We start from the raw sequence: 12,555 nt of genomic DNA on the forward strand, positions 1-12,555 counted from the left end.
GTGTGCGTGTGTGTGGTGTTCGTGATAGCCGCTTGCTTTTCTTGCGTCTGTCGCCCGTGCAAGGAGGGCAGTACATATCTCTCCCCCCTATCTCTCTCCCCCTTCAAGCGGTTAATTTTTTTTCCATTTTCTGACTTTTTGTTTTTGGTTGGTGTGGAGTGTGTGTGTGTGTTTGTGTGTGTGTGTGTCGTGCGTGCATTCTCTTCCCCTTCCCCCCTCTCCCTTTTTTCTTTTGTTTTTGCCCCGCGGTTGTTAGTCTTTGCGTTCCTCTTCTCCGCTGACTTTTTTTCCCTCGGTGTTTTTTCCTGCTCTCTTCCCCCCTTCCCCCTCCCCCTTCCACCTCCTCTCCACACCTCCTTTTAAAGGAAAGGCAGATTTGTTTCTTGTTGTGCACGCCAAGTCTTTTTTTTTGTGTGTGTGTGTGTGTATGTTCACCTCACTTACACAAAGAAAACTGTGCAACAGGTTAGGGCAATAGGCCGATTAAGGTGGCGTGTGGATTCAGTAAAGTGGAGTGGGGTGGAGAACGACGGACAGAAGACACACGACGAGAGCGGAGGAAAGGAAGCGGTACGTGAGAAAACAAAAAGAACATCGGTTGGCAGAACACCACCACCACCACCGTCGTCGTCGTCAACACCGCACTTGGTTGCTCCTCTCTCTTTCAGTTGTTGCCTTGATTGACTCTTACTTCGAATACAAAAACCACATTCAAACGGTACGCAGGCAGGTGAGATGTTGTATGATCGGGTGAACGACATTTGCAGCTCGCAAGGGGAGGCGATTCGCTACCTCCTGACTGCTGTCTCCAAGAACACCGTGCAGACCACGTTCACGACGTTGGAGCAGTTTTGCTCCCGCTCCGTTGAACTTCATCGGTACACCATTAAGGCAGCGTGCACAACCTTGGTGGCGGTGCGCAGCGATGAACGGGCACTGCTGGCGTCTTGGTTGGTGAACGAGGCGCTTGGGCGGCCGAATGGCTTGACTCTTGTTGCCTGCGCCCTTGACGGCAGTTCTTCGACTTTGACGAAAGAGTCTCTCACTGCTTTGATGGCGAACGACCTCAAACTGACCCCGATGAAGCAGATGCAGATGGCCATGGCGCTCGTGCTGGGGGGAAATGCCATGGTCAAGTCAGCAGCTACAGACCTTCTAGAGGAATTCAACGTTCCACAGGCGGCGCTCAAGGAGGACGATGGCGGTGTGCGCGCCGCGGCACTCCTGTCGCGACAGGTAGGCCTAGCCCCCACGAACCTCGACAGCCAGCTGACAAATGTGTGCCACACCGTCGCGCTGCCGAAGCCCAAGACGGAGGTGAAGCCACGCGTGAGCGTGGCGGGTGTCTTGCGCGAACTGGGAACGGGCTGTGTTACGACGTTGGCGGACTCGCGCGAGCTGCTCAGCATTTTCCCGCACTCCTTCACAGAGCGCGACGGGGCTGAGGTGCTCGCCTTCTTCGCTTCAGCGGGCTCGGCCGTCAATGACAGCAACACGTATGCGTCACTCATGATGGCCTCAGGAAAGCATTCGCCAAAGAGCATGAGCGGCACAACGACGCTTGTGAACGCAATGCCGCTCTTGGATGCGTTGTGTGAGGGGAGCCCGAAGGGCTTCAACTGGGATCTCGTCATCCGCCTGCTTGACCAGCCGGACGGCGAGCCGTTCCGCGTGAAGCACATCTCGGTCATCTTCGACGCCTACCACCGCTTTCAGCCCGACAACGAGTATCCGTCTGTGGGGTTGTTTCTGGGTAGGTGGACGAACACGATGCGCCAGCGCAGTGTACTGGAGTATATTCTGCGCCACCCCGACAAGGTGAATCGCAAGCCACTCGCACTAGACGCACCGTCAGAGTTGTTGCCAGCGACGAAGCCACCCGGTGTGACGGCCCCCGAGATGGACCTCTGGCGCTCTACGACGTTTATGGAGGCCGCTGTGCACGTGGCGAGTCGTGACAAGGACTTTGACAACGACGTTTTTCGTCCCACCTCGGAGAAGCTGCCGCTGCTTTTCCTGTTCGGTCTTTTCACGGGCAACTTTCAGGGTACGGTGAAACACTTCACGGCCATGAAGCACCTGCTCAAGTCCCATTGCCCATCCTTGGACCTCGTGTCGCAGCACATTGTGCCCGAGGTGGAGAGACGGGGCCGTCTCAGCACCGTGATAGGGGTGCTCTCGGACCTGACAGAGGCGGCGCCAGAGCGTCTTGTTGATGTGTTGCAGGTAGTGTTCAAATGCAAGTCTGCGGCGAAGCGCGTGCTCGCCGAGAGTGGGAGCCCTCGCCTCGTCACGGCCGTTGCCATGTGCATGGAGGAGGCAGGTGAACCGAGTGACAAGTGGCTGCAGCGCGCGCTAGAGGGCAAGCTTCACTTCCGTGCTAGCTCCACAGAGAACCGATTCGCGGTGGCCATGAACATCGTCGAGGTAGCTGAGATGCTCCAGGAAAAGCAGCTGTACGTGGTGAGTGCGACGGCGGCTCTCAATGCTCTCCTCGCCTCCCCGCTCAAGGAGGTGCTGAGGAGTGTGGCGGACTGCGCCAAGACACTGCTCGCCTCGACCGACTCTCTTTTTCCAGACGACGTCGAGAACGAAGCGCTGGAGTTCTTCAAGAGGATGTACGCCGCTGGCACTACCGCCGCTGCCATCGCAACTCTCGAGGGCTTGCTGAAGAGCACAGTGCAGCGTGACGCGCAGCTGTACGCCTGCATTGTGGGCATCATGTTTGACGAGACGTCAGCCATCAGCTGCTACCCGCGCAAGGAGCTGCAACTGTTTGCTGAACTGTACGGCCAGATGATTGCCAAGGATCTGCTGCCACCAAATCAGCAGCAGCGGGCGTGGGGCATTCTGCTGCCAGCCGTCGCGAAGCCTGCCAACTACGCGGTGGAAGAGTACGGTATTATCGCGCTCGAGCAGGTGAAGCCACGGCTACCGGACTGGCCGCAGTACGGTCGCGCGCTGCGCTACGTACGAGACTTGGACTTCCGCGTTCCCGGTATCATGGCTGCGATTAATCGCGGGATCAAACAGGAGGACACCGCAGCGCGTGGTGGCGGAGCGACATCGGCGGATTCCGGCGACGGAAACCCAACCTCCCCAACGTCGCCGAAGCAGCCTGGCTCTCCGAACAAGGCAGTCGCTGCCATAGATCCAGCCATCGTTTCGGCGGCGTCGGCGCAGTTGAAGAAGTTCACGGACGCGACAGCAACGAAGTTGCACACGCTGGATATCGGCACGCTCGTGACGAACTCGAACGTGACAGCCCCGCCGCGCGTGATTCAAGAGCAACTTAATTTTTTGATTGGCAACACCGACGTGCGCAACCTGGAGAGCAACGCGACGGAGCTGTCACAACTGCTGCGGCCGGAGTACTATGAGTACTTTGCAGACTACCTGGTGGTGAAGCGTGCGGCGCTGGAGCCCAACTACCACTCCATGTACATTGATCTGATTGCGAAGCTGCACTCGAAGAATATGGAGCGTGCGCTGCGCAAGGCTAGTATCGGTGCAGTGCATCGCCTGCTGAACTCTCAGAAGATCAGCACCGACTCGAGTGAGCGTATTCTGCTGCGCAACCTCGGCTCCTGGCTCGGCAGCATCACACTGGAGAAGAACATCCCTATCCTCCAGCAGGACCTGCACTTTAAGGCGCTCCTTTGCCAGGGCATTCGTGAGGGCAAGCTGGTTCCGGTCGTCTCCTTCATTACACGCGTTCTGACCAGCTGCGCCAAGTCACGCTTCTTCTGCCCACCAAACCCGTGGACGATGGCGCAGCTGGGGTTGCTGATGGAGATGTACACACTGCCTCACCTGCGCGTAACGCTTCGCTTCGAACTGGAGCTGCTGCTGAAGTCTCTGGATCAGTCGATGCAGGACTTGGCGCAGTACATGCGGTTGCACGCCTCCCACGCATCCACCGAGACACGACTGCGCGACGTGTACGACGAAATCGACATCAACGAAAGTCCCGACTTCAGAGTCGGGGAGGACGAGGGCAACTTGCCTGCGGCGGCTATCGCGGCGCAACCGGCCCCGGCAGCCAGCACGTCGCCTGCACCAGCGTCGCTGCGCAGCAGCGCCCGCCCATTGCAGGCCAGCGCCGAGCCGTTCCAGCCCAAGGAAAAGTCGCAGGCGCTGCCACCCGAAGTGAGCCGTGTGATGCAGATGCTCGACAAGCCGATCCGCCCCCCGATCGGTATTTCGTTGAACTGGGTGTTTGCCACGCTGAACGATCCCGCCTTCGGCACCAACGCCCAGCGTCTCACTGAGCACCGGATGGAAATTGTTGGGCAGCTGCAGGCTGTGGTTGACGAGGCCGTAAGCTACTGCATGCAGCGCAGTGTCGCCATTGCTGCTCGCACGACGGAGCGGCTGGTGCTGAAGGACTACGCGCGCGACCCGTTACCGGATGACATGCTCGTCGCTGGCGATGCGATGGCTCGCTCATTGGCTTCCAGCTTGAGCTACGTGATGGTGCGTGAGGAGCTACCGCTGCTCCTGCACCGTTACATGACAAATGTCCTAGAGCGCATTCTGGGCCCCTACACACCACTCGACCACAAGACAACGATCCGCGACACCCTCGTGGTGCGTAACCTGGAGCTGTGCATGCGTGCCGTGGAGTACAGCGTCGGCGAGGAGGCGGCTACGGCCACAAGCCGATTTCTGATTGAAGTCGCACGCGAGAAGGCTAGCGCCTTTGCGGATCAGGAGCCGCTGCCGCTACCGCCAGATCAAATTGAGGCCGCAGAGCTGCTGCACGTCATGGGTGAGACGCTCGTGCCGTCTGGCCGGATGCCGGCCCCGCAGCGGGAGGTGTATGATGACTTCTACAGCTGCGTGCCGCCGGTGGCTGTATTTAACATAGCTCTGCGCAGCGTCGAGGAGGCGGTGTCGCGGTATCATGCCAACGAGAATGCGGCGCCTCTGGACTTTGCGCAGCTCGACGCCGCTGGCCCGAAGGCAGGCGGGCTGGCTGACGACGCGCAGAACTCCGTCCGACAGCACCTCAGCCGTCTCATGAGCCTCATCACGGAGGAGTCGAGCACTTACTTCCTCAGCCCTATGTTGAACAAGCTCATGTCCCTCGCCATGTCGACGGAGCGGCTAACCAAGCTGGTGAACAATAGCGCCAGGAACGCACAGGCTGCTGCTGCTGCTGCTGCTGCCGCCGCCGCCGCCGCCGCCAACAGCAACCATGATGTCACACCGAACACAGTGGAGGACCCAGTATGGCAGCAGGAGGCGCTGCGGGTTTCCACAGCACTGCATCAGTTGTACCTCCGTATTCTGCTCCGGTGCCGCGAGTGCGGCGAGGAGACGAACCGCAGCGAGTTCACGCGACTGTTTCTCCGCCACAGCAACTGCTATTCCTTCTCGAAAATGACCGCTGACCTCATCCGCATCAAGATGATCAAGTCTAACGAGTTTGACGATGCGCTGGCGAAGGCACTGACCAACGGCACCTCCAACTACGTCACGTTTGCAGGCGATATAATCACTGACGTAATCATTAAGGAGAAGGTCGTTGCGTCGAAAGACATGCGCCGCACGCTCGTGGCTCTCGACACCATTGCGCGGGCTCGGGCTCCGCGCGCTGCATCGGCGGCGACCGCGCAGACGTTTCCGTCATACGTCACGGAGCCGCCTCTGTGCAAGGTAGTGCCAGAACATGTAATGAAACTCCTCGTCCCATGCGACTGTGTCCGGCCTGGCGAGGACGAGGCCTTCCAGAAAGAGGTGGGTCAGCTTATGAATGATTGGATCACGGTGTGGCCTCAGAAGAGCCACCGCTATGCCGAGAAGCGCATCCCGTCTGTCGAGTTCGTGAGGACGCTGCAGCAGCGCCGCATGCTGGACACGGCCCACCTTCAGACCTTCCTAAGCCTGGGTGTTCGCTATTGTGTGGAGTACTACGCCAACACGATGCTTGCGATGGAGCGAGCAGACGGAAACATCACGAGCGAAACGTTGGTGGGCACGCGGCCCGGGGGCCCTCCAGGCTACCGCACACCGTACACCGCAAAGCCTTTCGTCATGTGCGACAGTTTTGTTGAGCTGGTTATGGTATTGTTGCAGTGCTGCTCTTTGCGCAACGAGGCTTCGCACGACTTGCGGGCCGAGACGACACTGCTGCGCCGCGTGCTCGATGCCGTGACACGCGTGCTGACAGAGCACCACAACTTCGTCGCCAAGGTCCGCCCTGCACCGTCATGGATTCTCGCTGCCGATGAGCAGTTCATCCCGCTCTTCCCACAGCAGCCGTACGTGCGCTTGCTGAGCAACCTCGTTCACTCACTTCACCGGCTAGAGATATCGACGACGCGCACTATGTCAACAGAGTTCACGACGGCCTTCCATACATTTCTGCGCCGCGTGCACCCCATGGAGTACCCCGGCTTTGTGTTTGGCTGGCTAGAGATTCTGTCGCACCGGCACGTCATCCCGCGCTTCATGAACGTGGAGTCGATGTGGCCCCACTATGTCGAGCTCCTTGGTGGTGCCATGATGTTTGTGAAGTTTCTGATCAAAGGGAATCGCATCTCACCGAACGGCCTGGTCTACTACAAGTCCCTGCTGAAGCTTGTGCTGGTGCTCTTGCATGACTACCCGCGATTCTTGATCGCCCAGCACTACCCACTCTGCGAGGCGATTCCACTCTCCTGTGTGCAGCTGCTCAACACGGTGCTGTGTTCCTTCCCACCTGACAGGCGCCTGCCAGAGCCGTTCCCTCATGTTGACTCCAGTGATCCGGCGATGCTGCAGGTGCTCGACACATCTGTGCAGGAGTCGTGCATTAAGACAGCCTTCACAACCTTCAACGTGAAGTCGCAGCTTCTGGCGGATCTCGAGATGATGGTCACGCGCGACGATGCCCCGCTGCGCGAGAGCGTTCTTGCGGACCTTCTGAACGACTTGACACAGCCTACTGCGAATCGCAGCTTCATCAACGCGGTGGTGCAGCACATCGCCATCGTGTACTTGCGCACCCACGACAACCGCATCCCCGCAAATTTCTCGAAATCCAACGCTGTCGCGTGCTACCGCTTCTTGTGCAGCCGCTTCAACTCGAAGCGGCGGTACTACATGCTCGGCGCCTGCGCCAACCAGCTGCGCTTCCCGAATATACAAACAAACTTTTTTGCAAATGTGGTGCTGAACCTGTTCTTGCCATCACCGGGCGTGGACGCGCACACGCAGACCTGTGTGCAGGAGCAGATCACACGCGTCCTGGCCGAAAAAACGGTGATTGTGCAGCCGCATCCATGGGGGGTGCTCAACACCTTTGTGGAGCTGATGCGCGAGCCCAAGTACAAATTCTGGGAAACGTCATTCATCCACTATGCTCCGCTCGACTCCATGTTCACAAAGCTGCATCACACGGTACACACGCGGTTGAGCAAGACCGACGGCGCCCGTGCTGATCCAGGCACGGGTGCCACCGCCGCCGCCGCCATCGGCGCGACGCCGACAGCTTAGCGATAGCTGTCGACGTGCTTGAAGCCAGGGAATGCAATTAAAAAAAAGGGGGGGTCCCTGCTTCTCCCTCTGTTTGTTCTCATTTGTCTGTGACGTAATGATTGATGGTCTTGCTGACGTCCTTGTCGATCTTTTTTTTCTATGTCGTCGTCTTTTGCTTTCCTTTTTTAGCCGGTGTTTGTGTTGGATGGGTGTCTTGGTGTGTTTTACGTGGATTCCACTCTCGCTTCTACTGTGGTCGTGACGGTGCCCCTTTTTTTGAAGGGTTCACGACACACGTGCACATGCTTGCATGCAACTATATAGTATATAAATACACTTGTATGTATATATATGTATATGTGTATACTGCATATTCACGTGTCGTCGTCTTTATTGAGCCTCTTTGCTCACTAGTGTCCACCCCACCGTTCGATCCTCTATTTATTATTAAAAAAAGTGTCTGGTTATGTGTTCCACCCCCCTCCCCCCCTTCCTCCTCCCCTCCACTGTGTTGTTGTTGGTGCTGTCGTTGTGTTCCCTCGCCCCAATTTTTAATGGGGATATAGGTAATGATATATTATATAACAGAAGTCTCTCCCCCCTCTCCTCTTCTCCCCCCCTCCCCCCATCGAGGAAGGTGGGGGAGAAAACAAAAGCAAACAAAAAAGGAAGGGAGAGCAGTGAGTGTGCGTGAGTGTGTGTGTGTGTGTGTGAAGGTGTGAAGGTGGTGTGTGGTGGAGAGGAGAGCAGGGAAGTGCACATCGTCTTTTTGTACTCGTGGAGGAGGAGGAGGAGGAGGAGGGGGGGGGAGTACTCATCGCTCGCGTGTGTGTACCGCCCCCCCCCCTCCTCCTTCTCTTTGCTTTCCCTCTCTTTTCCCTCCCCTCCCTCCCCCTCGTCCTTTTATTTGCCCCCCCTTTTTTTACTTTTTGTTTCCACACACACACAAACAACAACCGACAACGAACTACGAGGAGAAAAAAAAGTGAGCGATGTCAACCATTTGCTGCACATACAACACATACATACCACACACACACACACACAGGGTCTCCATGCACCTGGATGCCAGAGGATATGTTGTGATGCAAGCATGAATGGGTGGGCAGATTGCCATCTCACCTCGCATAGGTGTGTTTTTGTGTAGGTGTGCGCACCCGATGAACACTTTTCGCTTCATGACCGCTCGATGTATTCCCTCATCATCCCTCCCCCCAAATTAACCCATTGGCCCATACATTTTGGGAGGAACAGAAGAAAATAAAGGTCACACACACACACACACACACACACAACACGCACGCGTGCAGATTTTATCGTTCTCTCTCCTTTGGCAAAAGGAAAATAACACCGGAGAAAGACGGAGACGACGACGACGACTATCATCATCATCCTTCCCCTTTCCATTCCCCTCCTCCCCCCCACTCACACACACCACCACCACCACCACCGCAGTAAATAGTGCACAGACGATTTACTCTCCCCCTTTTTAAATTTATTATATATTTGTATATATTGGCTATAAGTTCACGTGTTTCTTCTTCCCGTCCGGTCTCTTTCTTTTTTTCTGTCCGTCTCAATAATGTCGAAGCTTTTCACAGAGAAGGCGAATCACCAGGCCCTCAAGGCCGTGCTGTGTGCCATGTTTCTTCAAAAGCCGCTTGAGGTGACGCTAGGCAGCGCCTACAGCACACCGTATTTTGAGCTGGCAAAGTCCAAGGCGCCCCTGTACAGCTGCAACGAGACGGCGCGTCTTCTTTGGAACACGCATGCCGTACAATCGCCCGCCGACAACTCGCTAGAGGGAGAGGCAGAATGGCTGGAGTGGGAGTCGACGGTGCTGACGCCGGCCTTGACCCCCCTCTATACGCAGCGGCGCATCACGAGCGAGGCTGAGGCGGCGCTGAAAAAGCTCGACACCACCATAGGGGAGCATGAGGGTACCGTAGCCGTGGAGGGATCTCCCTCGTTGAGGTCTTTCTTGGTCGATAGTGTCCTCTTTGCGTCTCTTTTGCCGGCGCTGTGCGAGGGTGGGCTTCTTCCCGCCGCTCAGGCGGAGGAGGTGCCACATTTGGTGAAGTGGTTCCAGGCCTTCCGAGCCGAGCACGAGGAGCTGATTGCCTCTGCGTTCGACGCGCTGTCGGTCCAGGAGTGCGGAGATTTCTTGCGAGTGCCGCGCACGTACGAGGTGAGCCCCAAGAAGGGAAAAACGTTCTTCGCCACAACGCCGATCTACTACGTGAACGCATCGCCGCACATTGGTCACGTTTACAGTACTCTCATCGTCGACGTGCTTGGCCGCTATCACCGAGTGAAGGGGGAGGAGGTGTTCGTGATGACCGGCACAGACGAGCACGGTCAGAAGGTCGCTGAGGCGGCGGCGAAGCAGGGCGTGTCGCCGATGGAGTTCACGACCAGCGTGTCGAATGAGTTCAAGCAGTGCTTCAAGGAGATGAATTACGATATGAATTACTTTATCCGCACCACGAACCCGACCCATGAGAAGTTGGTGCAGGACATCTGGAAGAGGCTAGAGGCCAAGGGCGACATCTACCTGGGCAAGTACGAGGGCTGGTACTCGGTGAGCGACGAGTCGTTCCTGACGGCACAGAATGTGGTCGACGGCGTAGACAAGGATGGAAAGGCCTGCAAGATCAGCCTCGAGAGCGGTCACGTCGTGACGTGGGTGGAGGAGGAGAACTACATGTTCCGTCTCAGCGCATTCCGCGAGCGTCTTCTCAAGTACTTCCATGATCACCCAAATTGCATCGTGCCGGAGTTCCGCCGCCGCGAAGTGATCAAGACGGTCGAGAAGGGCCTCTTTGACTTGTCCATATCGCGCAAGCGCGAGTCTGTCATGAACTGGTCTATTCCAGTCCCTGGTGATGAGCGCCACTGCATCTACGTATGGCTTGATGCCTTGTTCAACTACTACACCGGTGCCCTTACCCGTGTCGCGTCTGATAACACTGAGACGGTGGACGAGGACCACCACGCATTGAACCGTTGGCCGGCCGACGTGCACGTGGTGGGTAAGGATATCTTGAAGTTTCACGCCATTTACTGGCCCGCCTTTTTGATGTCCGCTGGCCTGCCGCTGCCAGAGCGGCTGGTGTCGCATGGCTGGTGGACAAAGGATCACAGAAAGATCAGTAAATCTCTCGGCAATGCATTCGACCCCGTGGAAAAGGCAGAGCAGTTCGGCACCGACGCGCTGAAGTACTTTTTGCTGCGTGAGTCGAATTTCCAGGATGATGGCGATTACAGCGACAGGAACATGGTAGCCCGCCTGAACGGCGAGCTCGCCGACACGCTTGGCAATCTGGTGTCACGCTGCGTCGCTCCAAAGATCAATGTGGATGGTGTGTGGCCCGAACCCGCAGAGTACAACCAGAAGGACAAGACGCTGATTGCTTCGCTCAACAACCTGGCTGGCACTGTCGATCACTACTACTGCCTGCCTGACATCCAGCGCGCGCTGATTGCCATCTTCGACGTTCTCCGGTGTCTGAACGCCTATGTCACTGAGAACGCACCGTGGAAGCTCGTCAAGTCGGACAAGGAACGCCTCGGAACGGTACTGTACACGACGATGGAGGGGCTGCGCATTTGCGTCATGTTCCTCCAACCAGTGATGCCGCAGAAGGCGAAGGAGATTATGGACGCGCTCGGGGTGCCGGAGGCGGTGCGCATGGGCATGGAAAACTACCCATTCGGTATTGTGGAGCCAGGAGCGAAGATAGGCGGCTTAGCGGAGGGCCACGTCATCTTTCAGAAGGCAACACTCCCACCCGAGGAGAATGCAGCGCCGGCGAGCAGCCAGAAAGGTGTGTAGGTCTACCCGGCCCTCGCCCCTCTCCCTCTCCGCTCTTCCCTCCCTCTTGCCTTCCTCTTCCTCTTCCTCTTCCTCCTCTCCCCACTCCCTCCCACTGTCACAAAAAACGAGTAGTTCGCTCCTCAAGTGCTCCAGGGCGAAAAGCGACGTCTGACATGAGGCTTGTGGGTCCGATTTCATCAAATGGACAACAGCAGCCCTCTGTGTTCTTCCACAGGTCTGTGAATTTATCGCCGCCGCGGTAACGTGACGCGAGCTTTACGGATTCCCATCCACACAAAGATTCCAAATAGCCATATGATCGCTGTACCATCTAACGTACTACAGCTGCGCGCGTGGGGGTGGGGGAGGGAGGGCGGGATTGCAGGGGGAACATGCGTGCGTGTGTGTGTCTGTGTGACTCCGAATACCTTTGGTTCCAGCCCCTTTCTCTCTCTGCCCACTTCTTTGGTGACGGGGGGTGGAGTGGATGATGAGGGGGGGGGGAGAGGGGCACACCTCGGTGTGGGCTACTCAGGGTGTCCAGTATCCCCCGCTCCTCTTGAGGAAGCCAAGCAACCCTTTATTTTTTCCTGCCAAGGCGAGAGGCGCTGCTGATGTTAACGTCATCGCATACGAATGACGTAGAAGCGCCAGGACGATGCAGCGCTACGAAATGTCGACGGTCGTGTCTTGGATGCCACAGCGCTGAAGCGACCGACGACAGTGCACACGTCGGTATTCACTCATGTGATTGTCAGCGTGGCTTGCATTCGTTTCAAATGGTTCTGATTGCTTCTCCTAAGGATGTGGGAGGGAAGAGTTTGCGCCACGTGGCGGACTGACATATTTGGAACGTCTCCGTAGGTGACATTCGAGGCGAGTGGGGGTGTTGTTGTGTGTTTTTTTTTGTTTGGTGGCAGAGGCCGTGCTTAGGTGGCTAGGTTGGCACTGCTCTAACACGTGCGTGCTTCTTTCTAGGCACCACGCGCTGTGTCTATGGGAGGTGGAGGAGAGTGGATGGTAGTACGGTGTCTCTCTCTCTCACATATCGATGCACTGTGGCAGAGTGGAGACATTGAGTTTGGAGAGAAGGGAAGGGAGGGGGAGGGGGGGGGAGGAGAGTGCGTTTGGTTGTCTTCTTGGCTTCCTCGCACTTTTCGCTTTACCAAATCGCTGTCGATGGTTCGATTCCCCCAAAATGTCTACGATGTGCTGCTGATTTCTGTTATCATTCTTCTGTAAACACACACACACACACACACGCGCGCGCGCAC

General features: G+C 57.0%; 2 protein-coding genes across 2 annotated transcripts; both read left to right on the forward strand.

Annotated features, from left to right (window-relative positions):
• Positions 1-735: 735 nt before the first annotated feature.
• JKF63_05056 (uncharacterized protein) lies at positions 736-7,482 on the forward strand (the record flags this gene model as incomplete). Its single annotated transcript, XM_067901026.1, has 1 exon — positions 736-7,482. The coding sequence occupies one exon, from the start codon at positions 736-738 to the stop codon at positions 7,480-7,482; it is 6,747 nt and encodes a 2,248-aa protein (XP_067757389.1).
• A 1,564-nt stretch (positions 7,483-9,046) lies between these two features.
• On the forward strand, positions 9,047-11,299 carry JKF63_05057 (uncharacterized protein; the record flags this gene model as incomplete). Its single annotated transcript, XM_067901027.1, has 1 exon — positions 9,047-11,299. One exon carries the CDS (start codon positions 9,047-9,049, stop codon positions 11,297-11,299), a length of 2,253 nt encoding a protein of 750 aa, XP_067757390.1.
• Between the last annotated feature and the right edge of the window lie 1,256 nt (positions 11,300-12,555).

This window comes from Porcisia hertigi, chromosome 21, assembly GCF_017918235.1.
Source record: "Porcisia hertigi strain C119 chromosome 21, whole genome shotgun sequence".
In the NCBI taxonomy this organism is placed as follows: domain Eukaryota; phylum Euglenozoa; class Kinetoplastea; order Trypanosomatida; family Trypanosomatidae; genus Porcisia; species Porcisia hertigi.